The sequence below is a fragment of the Budorcas taxicolor genome, chromosome 14 (assembly GCF_023091745.1).
Source record: "Budorcas taxicolor isolate Tak-1 chromosome 14, Takin1.1, whole genome shotgun sequence".
Lineage (NCBI taxonomy): Eukaryota > Metazoa > Chordata > Mammalia > Artiodactyla > Bovidae > Budorcas > Budorcas taxicolor.
This window is the reverse complement of record NC_068923.1, coordinates 77,688,662-77,703,199: the sequence shown is the minus strand read 5'-3', so window position 1 is coordinate 77,703,199 and position 14,538 is coordinate 77,688,662. Positions and strand designations below refer to the sequence as shown.

Genomic DNA, 14,538 nt, shown 5'->3' with positions numbered 1-14,538 from the left:
CTAAGTTTACTGCTTTGGATTTTAATGGGAAGCCTTTAAATACCTTAGGATAGTAACTTCAGAAATTTAGAAGAAAACCACTGGGTGAAATTTCTGATGTGTTCATTTCCAGGCTGCCTGGAAAGTAAAATTCGTCCCATAAGCAGCCATCTTCAGATGTCCGAGCATGCTCATGGTCTGTGGCGCAGTGAACACCATGTACCTGCCCAGCCTTTCATAGACGGAGATGAGCTCATCTCAGACAGATAGCCATCTCCGACTTTTTCTTCTGATTAATCGCCGACCTGAACTCCATTTGAACTTTGTTAGACAAAAAAAACAAGCAGAATTCCTGGCCCAAACTATAAAATATAATTAAGCCCTTTTGAAATGATGTGTAAAAGAACATTGCTATACCCCCACTTATAACCACTACCACCACCACAACCAATAAAGTTAAATCAAGCACTGCCTGTAATGGATTAAAATAATAAATGTTCCTGGATTTCCGTGTTTGAAGTACTTGAAGAAAACAGGCTTCCAGCAGCCCGGGTAGCTGAATGCAGGAGAGACATTTATTAATGACGAGTTCAAGGATTTGGCCTGTTTAGGATCATTACCTTGTGTTTACCGTGGGTTACACATCTCTTATATTTTTACACAGCCCACATGTGTCCGCATGCAATAAGGAAAGCTTTTTTTTTTTTTCAACAAAAGAATTGTTAATTGTGTAAATATGGTTTTCTTGGGGAATGTGAAGTCTTCCTAAGGCTCTGCTCCCTTCTAATGAGAAATCTGGCATAATTATTATACTCTTCCAAATAGGTTCACTTTCAAATCTTGTCTCCAGGTAGTAGTCTTCCTCCCTATTGTTTTCAGTTACCAAATCCCAAATTTAATCTAGATTGCTAGAAAATTGTTGGCCTCGGGTTATGTATTTTAGAAGTGTGTCCCATCGTACTAAACTTCGTGCGTCTTATGTACTGTAGAAAAAAAAATGCTTTTTTAAAAAACACTGCTTTTTATTTCTTCTCCTAGCTTTAACAAAGATATGATAAAGAACCATTCTTCTAGATTTAGATATATTTGAGGGGATAAAGGGGACAACTAATAAAAATTTCTCATAGACACATATTAAAACAGTGTTTCTTGGACAGGAGGGAAAAGGGTGTTTGAGACAACAAAAAATCTGTTAATTAACAGGAAGATATCTCACTGTGCAAATGCTATTGGAGAAGAAAGTTTCCAGTCCTAGCAATTAAATATTAGACATCTCTTTCTTAATAGTGTCTCCTTTGCATCCTAACAGTGGCACCTTATAAGTTAGTATTAGGTGAAATGAACCAGAATTATTGTCGCCCATAGCACTGAAACTGTGGGAAAAGAAGACGGTTAGAAGTTACTCTTCTCCCACTCCACTGAATTTGTGACAGTATTTAGTTTTGCCTGTGGTCACAGCAAATTGCCTTCTCATCCACATAAGCCAGAAGGCTGTTTGCTAGGAAAGTTTTTGGCAAAGCAACCCTGCCAGCGATGAGTGACTGAAGACACATCTTAGATGTTCTTTTGCTCTCTGGCTGGGCCCCTGGACCTGTAGGCTATGTTGGCCTAAGGTACTGAGACTGAGCAAGAAAGAGGGGACAGGAAAAATCGTTTATTCCCAACCCTGTTACCAGTTGGAAAAATGAAATTACTAAGAGCTAACTAACAGCAGTTTTTATAAAGCAACATGGTGCTGGAAAGAGGCAGACACTCTTAATCCCAGCCCTGCTACTTGCTGGCAGTTGATCCTGGTAAAAGTTACAACACAGCTCATTTCCAAAATAAAGGCAAAAACACTTAATCCACAGGGCTGTTGAGCGGATTAAGTGAGATAATGTATACACAGTACTCCACACATTCCTTGGCACAAATTTATTAAATTCCTCAATAAATATTTGTGTTTTTTGTATCTTCCTCCCCTTCACTCTCCCATCTCAGTCATACCCCATGAATGCTGAGGTTGTAGAGCATTTAATTTTAGAGCTGAAAACTGTCTCAGAGATCATCCTCTCCTTTATCAGGAACACTTTTTATCCAGCTCCATCATCCACACATGCTGTATTTAGGATAAAATAGCTAACTTGACTGTACCAACTTGATATGACTGTAGCCAAGCCCTGTCTCCAACAAATTCATTTAAGTTTCTTCCAGGATTTTTGAAATACTGAACATACCTCGTGGACCAGCATTACTATATGGGATTCCTTGCATATCAGAGAACCCTAGGTTGAGGCCCGTTGAGCTAGTCTGAACTCCCTTACTTAAGGATGCCGAGATTAAGTGATTTGTCCAGGGGTACTCCAGGGTGCAGGGGGAGCAATAACACATGTCTCCTAGCCTCTGGTTTCTATTAAACCAGTCTAAAAACCTGGATCACGTAGATGAGTATCGGTTTCTAAGCCATTGCAGTGAATCGCTTAGGAAGCCATTTTGTTTTCAACAGTGTTTTGATACCAGTTATTCTGTTCATGTGACTGACTTAAAAAAAATTAATCCACCAGCAGTTTCCTCATTAGGTTAACTAGCTACTATGTTCACCCAAGAAACTTTCAAAGTATATATTTACAGTTATTCTTTCCTCTGTAAGCAGATTGTTACACTTTCCAGTATGCACAGATTTCTTAGTTTGCTTTTTTTAAATATAGCTGCATGATCCAGTCAAGTTTTACTTTCCTAATAAACTGACACAACTGTAAAAACAGTAAGCATGGTGGCAGATTGGAGGGGAAGAAAGGCAAAGCATATCCACCATCTCCCTTTGGCATGTTCAGTTTAGTTTTTCTAGGATCTGAGAGTTCTAAAACATTTCTCCAAACAATACCTTTTCCAGACAAGTGAAGGTCAAAGTCATGTCTGATTCTTTGAGACCCCATGGACTATAAATAAAGTCCATGGAATTCTCCAGGCCAGAATACTAGAGTGGGTAGCCTTTCCCAGGCCAAGTATAAATAGCCTTTCTGCCTTTATTTGTGTGAAAAAAAATATCTTTTCCTGCTGCTTATCATTTTCTCATGTCCAGAGAATAGGTTTGGATTAGACTAGAAGTTCCAGCTTTTACTTATCGATGAGGCCTAGATGAGAGTTCCTGGAAATCTCACCGGTGGAAAATCATCAGGTGCTTCAGAGAAGGGACATGTGTTAGCAGGCTGACTACCCAACCGGAGTCTCATTTTGAGAGCTAGACTTTTTAGTAACTTTGTTGGGAAGAACATCCCTGTCAGCTTAAACAGTGGTGTTCATGTAGTTCTCTAACAGTTTTGTTATATTTTGTTTCATACCTTAATCTTATCCTATATTACAAATTTAATAACATACAGATATAGGCATATTACAAAATAGGATGTAATTAAATAAGATCTGAACCACTTACATATTCTGATCAAAAGGGGAAAACCCAGCTATTTTCATGATTAGAATACCCAAGTGCAAGGATTTCCCTGGCAGTCCAGTGGCTAAGACTCTGTGCTTCCGTTGCAGGGTGCACAGGTTTGATCCCTGGTCAGGGAACTAAGATGTCACATGGCACACCCAAAAAAAAGAATAAATATACTCAAGTGCCTTTTTTTTTTTTTAATGCTTCAACATAATTAGTTGAAGGAACTAGAAACGAAAAGATTTCTAATCATCTCTTTCGTGGACCAGACTTAAACAGAATTTTTTTTTTTCTAGTCATCTAATCACTTACAGTCATCTCTTTACATACCATACTCTTAAAAATTTTCCTTTCTCACTTTCTGAGTAATCCTCATGCTTCACTAGTATGCAAATTGACTTCTGGATGTATCTAACAATGCTTGCTGATTTTCTAGTAACCGTAGATTATTTCCAGCTAGATAGAAATACCTGGATATGCTTTGCTAGCACATGTCATCACTGAGTACTCTTTCTGTTGATGTACAGAAGCCTGATGTAGCCCGCACTTTGCACAGTCAGCATGTAGATAGTAGGCTCCTTGCTAAAGATCTAGCAGAGATTGACGAGGTAGGGCTGGCAGCATTTTGTAAACATTCTCCAAAACAAGTGGTTTGCATTTATTAGTCTTCTGAAGGAGTATTTTAAAGGTCAGGTAACTATTTGTTCCTTGAACTGAATTTTTACACTCAATGAAAAGTATGTCAATATGCAAACAAACCAAGATTATTTCTGTTTATCACAGCAGTTGTTTCTGAAATTAACTTCTCCATGTTGATACACTTCATTTACTTTAATTAAGTATCTGCCATTAGTTTCCTACAACTGAAATTAAATATATAAATACAGATCTTTGGACGAGGCCAGTGGAAGAGTCAGGCAGAGAAGCAGTCTATTGAATGTAAGGAGGTAGAGAGAAGAGGGGATATGTTTGGTCAAAAATGACCTGATCCCACAGTTGCAGAAAGCAAGACAGGATCCTGGGTTGTATCCTGGGACAAGAAAAGGACATGAAGGGAGAAACTGGTGAAATTTATATAAGGTTTATTAGTAGTGTTGTATTAATATTAATTTTCTGGCTTCTGAGAATAGTACTATCGTTTATATGAGTTGTTAACAGTAAGGGAAACTAAATGAAAGACATCAATTTTGTGGAAAGCTTGAAATTATTTTAAAATTAAATTTTACAAAATGACCTGATCAGTGATTGCATAAATAGCTTTAATAATATCCATGTTTTTTAAAATATTCATGCTTTTAAATTTTGTGATCATTCTAAATCTTATAATTTTGCAGCATATTTCTTTATTTTCTTTTCTCATTATTTTTGGAAATTTAGGGGAAAATTAAAAGTATAGAAAATGTAAAGATAACACATCAAATGCCTATATACTCTTGAGCTAGAACAGATATACGCATCTTATCATATTTGCTGTATGTGAACACACAGGTGCAGGGGAGTGGTAAAACTTCAAAATTTATTCAACTTTTTCCAGTGTTTCAGTGCTAAGAAGTTTGGTGGGTTTGTTATCATTTTTACTTGTAGTCATTTTGTCCCACCTTGCATTAGTCCATTAGGAAGAAGATTAACACATTGCCTTTAACTCACTTTCTGTTGCCATTTATTCCAGATTTTGAATGGATAAGTATCCATCTTAAATGAACTCTGAGTATTCTCTGTGGCTTTGGGTTTATATGTGTGGTGATATATAAAATAAGATTCATTTCATCGCAAAGAAGATATTTAGTATGTTTCCTAATGGGAAAAAAAAACAAAGAAAACAAAAAGGAAGGGATGATGTCCCATAGGCCAGCTTCTCACAGAGTAAAAGAAAGGGGAAAGGAGAATTAATAACCCTGTCTTTAGTCCCAGGGATTATTTTCATATTTTGTGGTAAAAGTGTGAACTTTGGTTTACCATTTATAAATGACTCTGTGAAATTTATCACCACTCTTTCTTATGAAGTGATCACCATAATCTCTTATTACTGGTCATTTACACTAAGATTAAAACCACTTGAACTAATATATTTTTCTCTTATTTTATTGTAGCTTTTTAAAAATGTAGCAGGAAATGTTCAGAAGGAAATGGAGGCTCTATTTTAAACTTAAAAACCGGTACTTGTGGGTTAACCTTTCTGTGATCCCACAAGTAACTGGATCTCCTCATCGAGGAGCAAAGCCACAGCTTTGGTGTGTGTAGCAGGTGTAGTGGACAGGTAGGCATGTGGGGATAAGTTAAATTACTTGCTTCAGTCTCAAGAGTAAGCCACACCTAATTTGCTTGTAGGTGTAAGACATGAAAGAGAAGAAAGGAGACAGAAGGGACCCAGTAGGGCACATTTATGTCTACAGGTCACGTGTTTGCATAATGGCTTTAGGCAATGCCTGTTCCTACATCCTCACTGTCAACATTAGTTTCTTAATTCTCAGTATCCTCTGTGAGTTCAAACTCATGATCAGTGCTGGTAGACTTGAGAAATAGGCTAGAGGGGCTTCCCAGGTGGTGCTTCTGGAGAAGAACCCACCTGCCAGTGCAGGAGAATTAAGAGATGCAGGTTCAATCCGAAAGTAAGGAAGATCCCCTGGAGGAGGACATGGCAACCCACTCCAGTATTCTTACCTGGAGAATCCCATGCACAGAGGAGCCTGGCGGGCTGCAGTCCATAGGGTAGCAAAGAGTCAGACATGACTGAAATGACTTAGTATGTATGTATGTACCAACTGTAAAGGATTAGAAAAAGTAAGAATAGAGGGAGGGGTAGGCTATTGGGGAAATGAAGAGGAAAAGAAAATAACAGGGCCTTACAGAAAAGGTGTTCAATTACATATTTGATTTAGAGTGAAAGAACAGACAGCAGATAAAATGAATAAAAAGCAAAAACAAAGATTTGTGTCATAATAGAGTCAATATTGCTTAACAGAGTCAATATTATACATATTGTTGGTTGTCTTTTTTTTTCCCTCTCATACTTAATGAGATCTCAGAACTTGAAGCTGACAAATTGAGGCTTGAGGCTAACAAATGGCAAAATCTTGTGATGTAGAAGAGAATGGCAAAGCATTCGCTTTATCTTTGTGTATACTCCACCGTATGGTAGATAACCAGTAAATTTTGGTTTGATGACGAATACATGCCTGATACATAAATATCAAGTTAGAAGTTTTCCAGGATATCCAAATTCTTTATAGACAAGTTAGAAGCATGGGAGTAGCACTTATTTAAGAAATGAGGCATAGTTATGAATAATGTCCTAAGAAATTATCCTTAAAGCCATGATAGCCTTCATTTTCTTGACTTCAAAACCGGAAAGCAACGGTTTCTTTCCCCAAAGTAGTATTGTGCCTCACTCTGTGTGTGTGTGTGTGTGTGTGAGATTTGTGCCTCACTCTGTGTGTGTGTGTGTGTGTGTGTGTGGTTTCTTTCCCCAAACTACTACTGTGCCTCACTCTGTGTGTGTGTGTGTGTGTGTGGTTTCTTTCCCCAAAGTAGTATTGTGCCTCACTCTGTGTGTGTGTGTGTGTGATTTGTGCCTCGCTCTGTGTGTGTGCGTGTGTGTGTGTGCACACGCGCGTGCACGCGCTCCTCTAGTCCATCAGCTGGAGTGGGTTGCCATTTCCCCCTCCAAGGGATCTTCCCAACCCGGGGACTGAACCCGCATCTCCCTTGTCTGCTGTGTTGTGGGCAGATTCTTTACTAGCTGAGCCTCACTGTTTTTCATTAAATCTCATGTTCATTCTTGAACCAGATCAAACTCCAGTGAGAATCAAAGCTGAAAATCTAGAAAGTTCAGCAGGTTCCTAGCCCTATGAGTCTACTTTGTAGAAAACTAGTTATCAAATTCTGCCATTACTAAAATATAGCTGTAGCTGGGTCAGCACCTGACTCACCTGCAAGGTCTCTTGAATTTCAGTCGTAGTGTGTCTCTTCTCGCCTTCCTCAGTGCACTCCTGAGTCTGATCCCCCTTTCTTCCTGTTTCAGGCTCCCAGATGTTTGCCTGACCATTCATTCACTATATCTGGGCCATTTTCTCAAGATCTCAGTCCCTACCGTTAACTTTACTCGCCCAGGAGTTCTAGGTGTCTTTTTCTCTCTACCTGAGCAAAAATGAATAGAATTTGTATGACAGTAGGAAGATGTTCATGTGTTGAGCAGTGTACACAGTAACACAAAGGCTGTCAACATTTCGATTTTTTTAATGTAAAAATGCAAGTCTAGAATTTTTTCTTACATCCCCTCCTCACTCTAGTAATAAATACTTCTAGCTGTGTAATGTTAGGGAGTTAAGAAAAACCTTCCACCAACACGGCGTTCTTTGAGAAGAAGTAAGCACTTTCTGAGGAATACATAGTAAATTTTGTCATTCCAGTTCTGCTCTTTTTTAAAGGCAAAACCACAGAAACTAATTTAGACAGTATAGGATCAGTATTTTGAGGTCATCGCTGCATATTAGATATGACTAAAAGGTTCAAATTCTGTATGTATGTATGAAGTTAGTTCGACAACAGAAAATTTTATGTGCTTACAAATATCTTTGTATAAATGAAAAGTGCTATAGAGAGAGTGAGAAAGGTAATGTTCATCTGTATGCTCCAGACAAAATGTTGTCAAGCCCGTTCTTAGACTTTCAGGAATAAATATCAGCCCTTTCTTTTGATAGTTTCTTTTTTTTTTTTTTTTTGGTAGATGATTACCTTTGCTTTAATGAAGTTGTCCTTTATGTCTGTCTTAGTTCTTTTGCTTTAATTTTGACCATTCTCTCCAAGTGATGTTTTGGGGATGATTAGAAATGAGTCCATCTGAAGGAATACTCTGTAGGTTTCTCACTATCATAAGAAGAGATTACAAATAAGAAAAGGGACTATGCATTTAAAGTGGATAACCAACAAGGATGTACTGAACAGCATAGGACCTCTGCTCAATTTTATGTGGCAACCTGGATGTTTGAGGGAAAATGGATACACATGTATATGTATGACCAAGTCCTGTTGCTGTTCCCGTGAAATCATCACAACATTGTTTGTAATTGACTACACACTAATGCAAAATAAAGAGTTAAAAAAAGAGAGAATAGGCTAGAAACCAAATTCTTTGGTTTTGGATTAAAACTAGAGGTATCAGTATGAATTCATTTAATGTACTTACTGATACAGAAATATTGATGTGTGTGTATACATGTGCAGTAAACATACATGTACTTCTTAGCCTACTCTGCTGAGAGGCTCTAGGAGCAGTGACACCCTGGCAGCAGTGAGCATACCTACCACCCAGATTTTGGTTTCTAGCTACCGTTCTTTAGCAAAAGAAATCAAAGCTCTGCAGAAATGACTAATGCTAGAGATGGGATGGGGAAAAAAATACTATTGAGCCTGAAACATCTTGTGGCCCGAAAATAAAGAAGTTATCAAAAAATGATAGGGATATATCAGAATGACATGGGAATCAACTTGAAGGGATTCCCAATGGCCAAAAATTTAAGCAACAAAGTAAAATAATGAAAGTATTAGATTAGTGCTCATAAAATTGATATCCATGAGTCCATACTGGTATAAATAAATAATTGAACTAATAAAGAGGGTAGAAGGGACAGTTCTTTTTACTGTAAAATGAAAGTGAAAGTGAAGTCGCTCAGTCATGTCTGACTCTTTGCGACCCCATGGACTGTGTAGCCTACCTGGCTCCTCCGTCCGTGGGATTTTCAGGCAAGAGTACTGGAGTGGGTTGCTATTTCCTTCTCCAGGAGATGTTCCCGACCCAGGGATTGAATCTGGGTCTCCCGCATTGTAGGCAGACGCTTTACCATCTGAGCCACCAGGGAATTAGCTAATAAATGTAGAAGAATGAGAGAAATTGAAGATTAACATTACCAGACACCACAGTGATAACTGTTGCAAGCAAGAACCATTGATGAATGCTACTAACTTAGTGACTGAAAGTTTGATGTAAAAGAGGATACATGGATAATCCCCAGATACCTCTCCACAAGATAACTGTTATTTACATATGGAAAAATAACAGTGGTGAAAGCTGATAGACACCACTTTACCTATGTTATGAAGATTAATATTACCAGCAGTTAGTAAAACATCAATATCACTCCACTATGATGCACTGAAAAAGATATCACTTCTCTTGTATTCTTACCAAAAATGCATAACCTCATTCTAATGAGAAAACACCAGATAAATCCAAATTGAGAGAGATTCTGCAAGATGATGGCCTGCACTGTTTAAGAGAATCAAGGTCATGAAAGACAAAAAAAAACACCCTAGAGGATCTGTCACTAATTAAAGAAAACTAAGGATTCTAGATTGGATCCTGGGTCAGAAGAAGAACTTTAGTGAGGGAAATGGCAAAATTTAAATAAGATCTGTAGGTTACTTAATAGTGTTATGCCATTGTGAATTTCCTGATATCAGTATTTGTTTTATAGTTACATAGCTGGGTGAAAGATATATGAGGACTCTGTATATTTTTGAAACTTTTTAGTAAAGTAAAACAAAGTGAAAGTGAAGTCGCTCAGTCGTGTCCGACTCTTTGCGACCCCATGGACTGTAGCCTACCAGGCTCCTCAGTCCATGGAAATTTTCCAGGCAAGAGTATGGAAGTGGAGTACCATTTCCTTCTCTAGGGGATCTTCCCGATCCAGGGATTGAACCCAGGTCTCCCGCATTGCTGGCAGGCGCTTTACTGACTGAGCCACCAGGGAAGTCTACTTTTTAGTAGGTCTCACATTATTTCAAAACCAAAAGGGTTTTGTGTGTGGTTTTCTTTTTAAGAGGAAGTGACTTGGAAAGATGGTTTCTAAGGTCTCTTCCACCCAGCCTTTCTATTACATGATATAATTAATACAAAAGGAAGAATGGCAGAGAGGTAAGCACTTTTCTTTCTTGTCTGTCAATTAAATACATCGTGACAGCTGAAAATAAGATCAGATTCTAAACTGTCAATTTAGTGCAGTGGGATCTGTCCTGAATAACTATCATTGTGCCTAGTCCTATACTGCATGAGATGGTCCTTGCTTCTGGGATGCTCGGAGTCTGCTGGTAAAGTAGATGTGGTCTTTCCTTTCAGTCTTAGATTACTAAGGTCTCTCTTCTTTGGTGTTTTAAAAGAATAGAGTTAGATAGAATGATATAGAAATTGATAACTGTTAGAAATGTATCTAAGAGTGAGCCCTCAAAGTGGGCCCCAGATTTATCCAATCCGGGTGCCTGATGAGAATGATAAACACTAAATAAGATTTTAAAACCTAGAAGACCTTTAACACTTCCTGTGTGAAGGACTAATCGGGCATTCACATTAAGATTGTTGTTGTTAGTTGCTCAGTTGTGTCCGACTCTTTGTGACGACCCCCTGGACTGTAGTCTGCCAGGCTCCTCTGTCCATGGAATTCTCCACCAGATAATGGGGTATTTCATTGTAGGGTAGTATGAAGATGCATGTATTCATATTTGAGAATAATGGGTATTGTAATTCTGACATTCCTTTAATGCTCATTTGCTAGATGATTGTACTCAATTAAGCCCTACCTTTATAATCCCATTATGACAAATTTCTGAATAAGGAATTGATATGTTTCATTTAGCAAGTACTTACTGTTGAGAATTAAACATTTTAGGAAATATAATGCAGGTAAGTCAGAAGTCATTCTATCTCTCCATTAATAAAGATGATTGTTGATTCTAAGCGAAGTGTAGAAAATTATGTAAGTGAAACGGAAGTCTTATTGCCACAATACATTTGATGAACAAATTTAAGAAGTTGATTTCCACCGTCACGATTTTTAACAAAAGTCTTAACATTCTTGTCAATGTGATTGTCTTCCATGGAAGGTTAGAAGTTGTGTGGTGTGTCTTATTTCTAAAGTAGGAACATACAACATACATGCAGTTTTCAAGTCTCCACAGAGTTTAAAAAGCCAACGTGGTTATTGTACTTTGAAACATGTATACTGTGGGTCTAAGGTGTTTTTTAATCTTTCATGTCTTTTAAGGATCAAATATCATTAGAAAAATAAGCCATGGACATTACAAATGTGGTCTGGTGAAATTCAATATTCACAATGACAATTCAGAATATGAACTCCTTAGGGGAAAGTTAACCCACCACTTTGACTTTTCATCCAAATATCTTAAAGTGTGCCATTGGTTTTATGAAAAGGTTTTGATCTACACTTCTAGTTTAAGTTCAAAAGAAAAGCTCCATTTTAAACTGTATTCCTTTTCTGGATATATTTACTTTGAACTATAGCATATAGTTTTTCCCATAAATCTAACCTGCCACTATCTGTTTTTAAAACTTTGTAAACTTCAAGTGGTTATGATGTGTGAAGTTTGGATTAAACTAAATTTTTTAGAAAACACATGTTATATATTTTGATTGTTTTGAATTTTAACATGAGCCAGTCAAAAACTTGAGTGTCTAGCAAAGTAATATACTGTACTCTGTTACTCTAAGAAATCACAGAAAATTGCCCTCTCCCATCATGTTAACAATAGACAAATGAAGCAGCTGTTCTCATTCTTAATGTAGTTGTTTGAAAAACTTGCACAGTTTAATGAAAATGTCTCTACTCATAAAACTTAAAATGCTCACACATGGAAAAAGTCATAATGTTTTGGCAAATATTGCTTTGTTAGGAATGTGAATAAGGTATACCTGCTTCATAGCTAGAATTCTATATAAATGGCATGAAACTTTGGGGAAAAGCCAACTGAAAAGAAAACTGACAAAGGATGACTTGACACTCTTAAAAAATACAGATAATTCTTGCCCAATCATACACTTTTTCTTGACAAGGAAGACTTATATTATCTACCTTTCTCAATCTCTTCTTTTTTTTTATCCCCTAGGTGTGATTCTTGGGTCATCTTTTCTACTCAGCGTAAATGATTTTCTCCTTAAAACGTGTCTCAAAGAAAGCAGTCGGATTCTAATAGGACCGTGTTGTGCTACTGCCAATTTGGAAGCTAAATGGTGTAAACACAGTGGCGATCCAGGCCCAGAACAGTCCATACCAAAAATATCCATTGATTTAAGAGGAGGTCTGCTACAGGTCTGTAGGGATTGGCCCTATTTTTCCCACAAGTTTTAAACTAGCCTTTGTTCATTTTTTTGAACTGTTTCATTAAATTTTAAACTTAGTGTGGTAAGAAAGGGTATTGTTGGATTGGTGTTTTGCTAAACTTGTTTAACAGCTTTATTGAAACATAATTCACAAACCATACAATTCACCTAATTAGAGTATACCATTCAGTGATTTTGTTAATGTATTCACAGAGTCATGTGGTCATCACAACAATCCATTTTAAAATATTCTCACACACCTACCTCCAAAACCCTTCATCCATTCACACTCCCCATCATCCTCTGATCCCCTCCCCAGAACTAAGAGACCACTACTTTCTATCTCTGACTCTTCTGAACATTTCATATAAATGGAATTATATGAAATGTGGTCTTTTGTGAAGAGCTGCTTTCACTTAGCATAATGTTTTCAAGGTTCATTCATGTTTCTGCAGGTGCCAGTACTTTATTCCTTTTTACAACCAAGTAATACTCCACTGTATTGATGTACCTCACTTTATTTATCCATTCAGCAGTTGATGGATGTTTAGATTCCATCCACTTTTGGCTATTATGAATAATGCTGCTATGAATATTTGTACATAAGTATTGTGAGGACATGTTTGGAATTGCTGAATCAGTAAACTTTTTCCTAATGTGTAGACTTTTCTACTCTAAAGTAGTCAGTCTGTCTCAGGCAGTATCATCAGTAATATATGAGCCGTTTCCTAATGACATGTTGTTTAGCTGTTATGCTGTCTGATGACTAACATGACATACAACTTCACACTGCAATGTTTTATGCATTTGATTTGCAGCCAAGTGTGGAATGTGTGAGGTTATCCAATTTATTTCTTGATAATTTTCTATTTGGATAGAATTTGAAGGTTTTTTTCGTATGATTTGATGTCCCCCAAATGTGACACAAATCTAAAAAGCTTGAGAAATTCAGAGTTATAGAAAGTGGAAATGACTAATTTGTTAATAGTTGAGGCATATTAAATATGAATTTCTTGTTTTCATCTAAAAGCTGCCTTGCCTCCACTGTTTCACCAGTTTTCTTACTGACACAGCTCGATGTGGGCAGAGCCCATTAACTTACTGCTTTATATTGGTCTGGAAATTTTTAGTATCTGTTATAAATCTTCATATATTTACTAAGCTTGTGATTATGTGTTGTTTTGTCAAGAATATTAATTGCATTACCATTTTTCCAAGGAAGCAAAGTAACTCCACATTAAAAGAAGAATAAAAGCAAAACAAAGTATATAATCTCTGCATTATAAAGCCTCTTGACATTTTAAAAGCTGGAGCATGGTATTTTACTCGCCAACTTGACTTTTCACCTATCACTGTTTTTTTGGGATTCAATACAAATAAGATTGATGAGGAAAAAATAGACTTAGTATCATATCTCTTACCTTCATTTCTGAGATGCCTTAATTCCAGAGGTAGGACTTAAACTTAGGGTTGAAAACTTGCCCACGAAGCATAGGCTTATTCTTTTCTACCTTTGTATGTTCTTTTCTTCTTTTCTGTGTTACCTGATTCTGTTGGAAATTACGGTTGTAATGCTTTCACCCGAAATATTCGGAGAAATTCAACTTTATTAAATGCTTGAGTCCTCTGACATTAATCACTATTCCCCACTGGTCATCCTTCTGTTATAGACTAAGTCTTCACCTGCAGAAAAAGGGAAGGTGATCCTCTCTGGTAGATGAAGTAGCAAGAGTTTGTTCTGAAACTCTACTGAAGCTCCTGTGCAGTTGGTTCTCAAGGGCTGAGCTGGTTGGTACTTTCTCACTAAACACTGAAGTTGGGAGCCTTTTAAGTTCAAGCTCATTGAGCATCTTCCTTCTCTTTTTCTCTGAAGAGTGAAAAGTACGAAGACAGGAACCCTAATAGCAGGATGTGTTCATGTAATCTCATGACAAAATAAAAGCCATTCTACAAACCTATTATTATTAACATTTTGACCTGAAAGGATCTTCATTGCTTCTCTCATACTGTATTCAATGTTCTTTTCCCTTAATTC

General features: G+C 37.2%; 1 protein-coding gene across 1 annotated transcript in view; it reads left to right on the top strand.

The window, feature by feature from the left end:
• Nucleotides 1–14,538, top strand: part of VPS13B (vacuolar protein sorting 13 homolog B) — a 775,227-nt gene that overhangs the window by 600,544 nt on the left and 160,145 nt on the right. Inside the window, exon 36 of the mRNA XM_052651420.1 lies at nt 12,290–12,492. Coding sequence (XP_052507380.1) covers nt 12,290–12,492 — 203 coding nt within the window. The remainder of the gene's footprint in view (nt 1–12,289; nt 12,493–14,538) is intronic.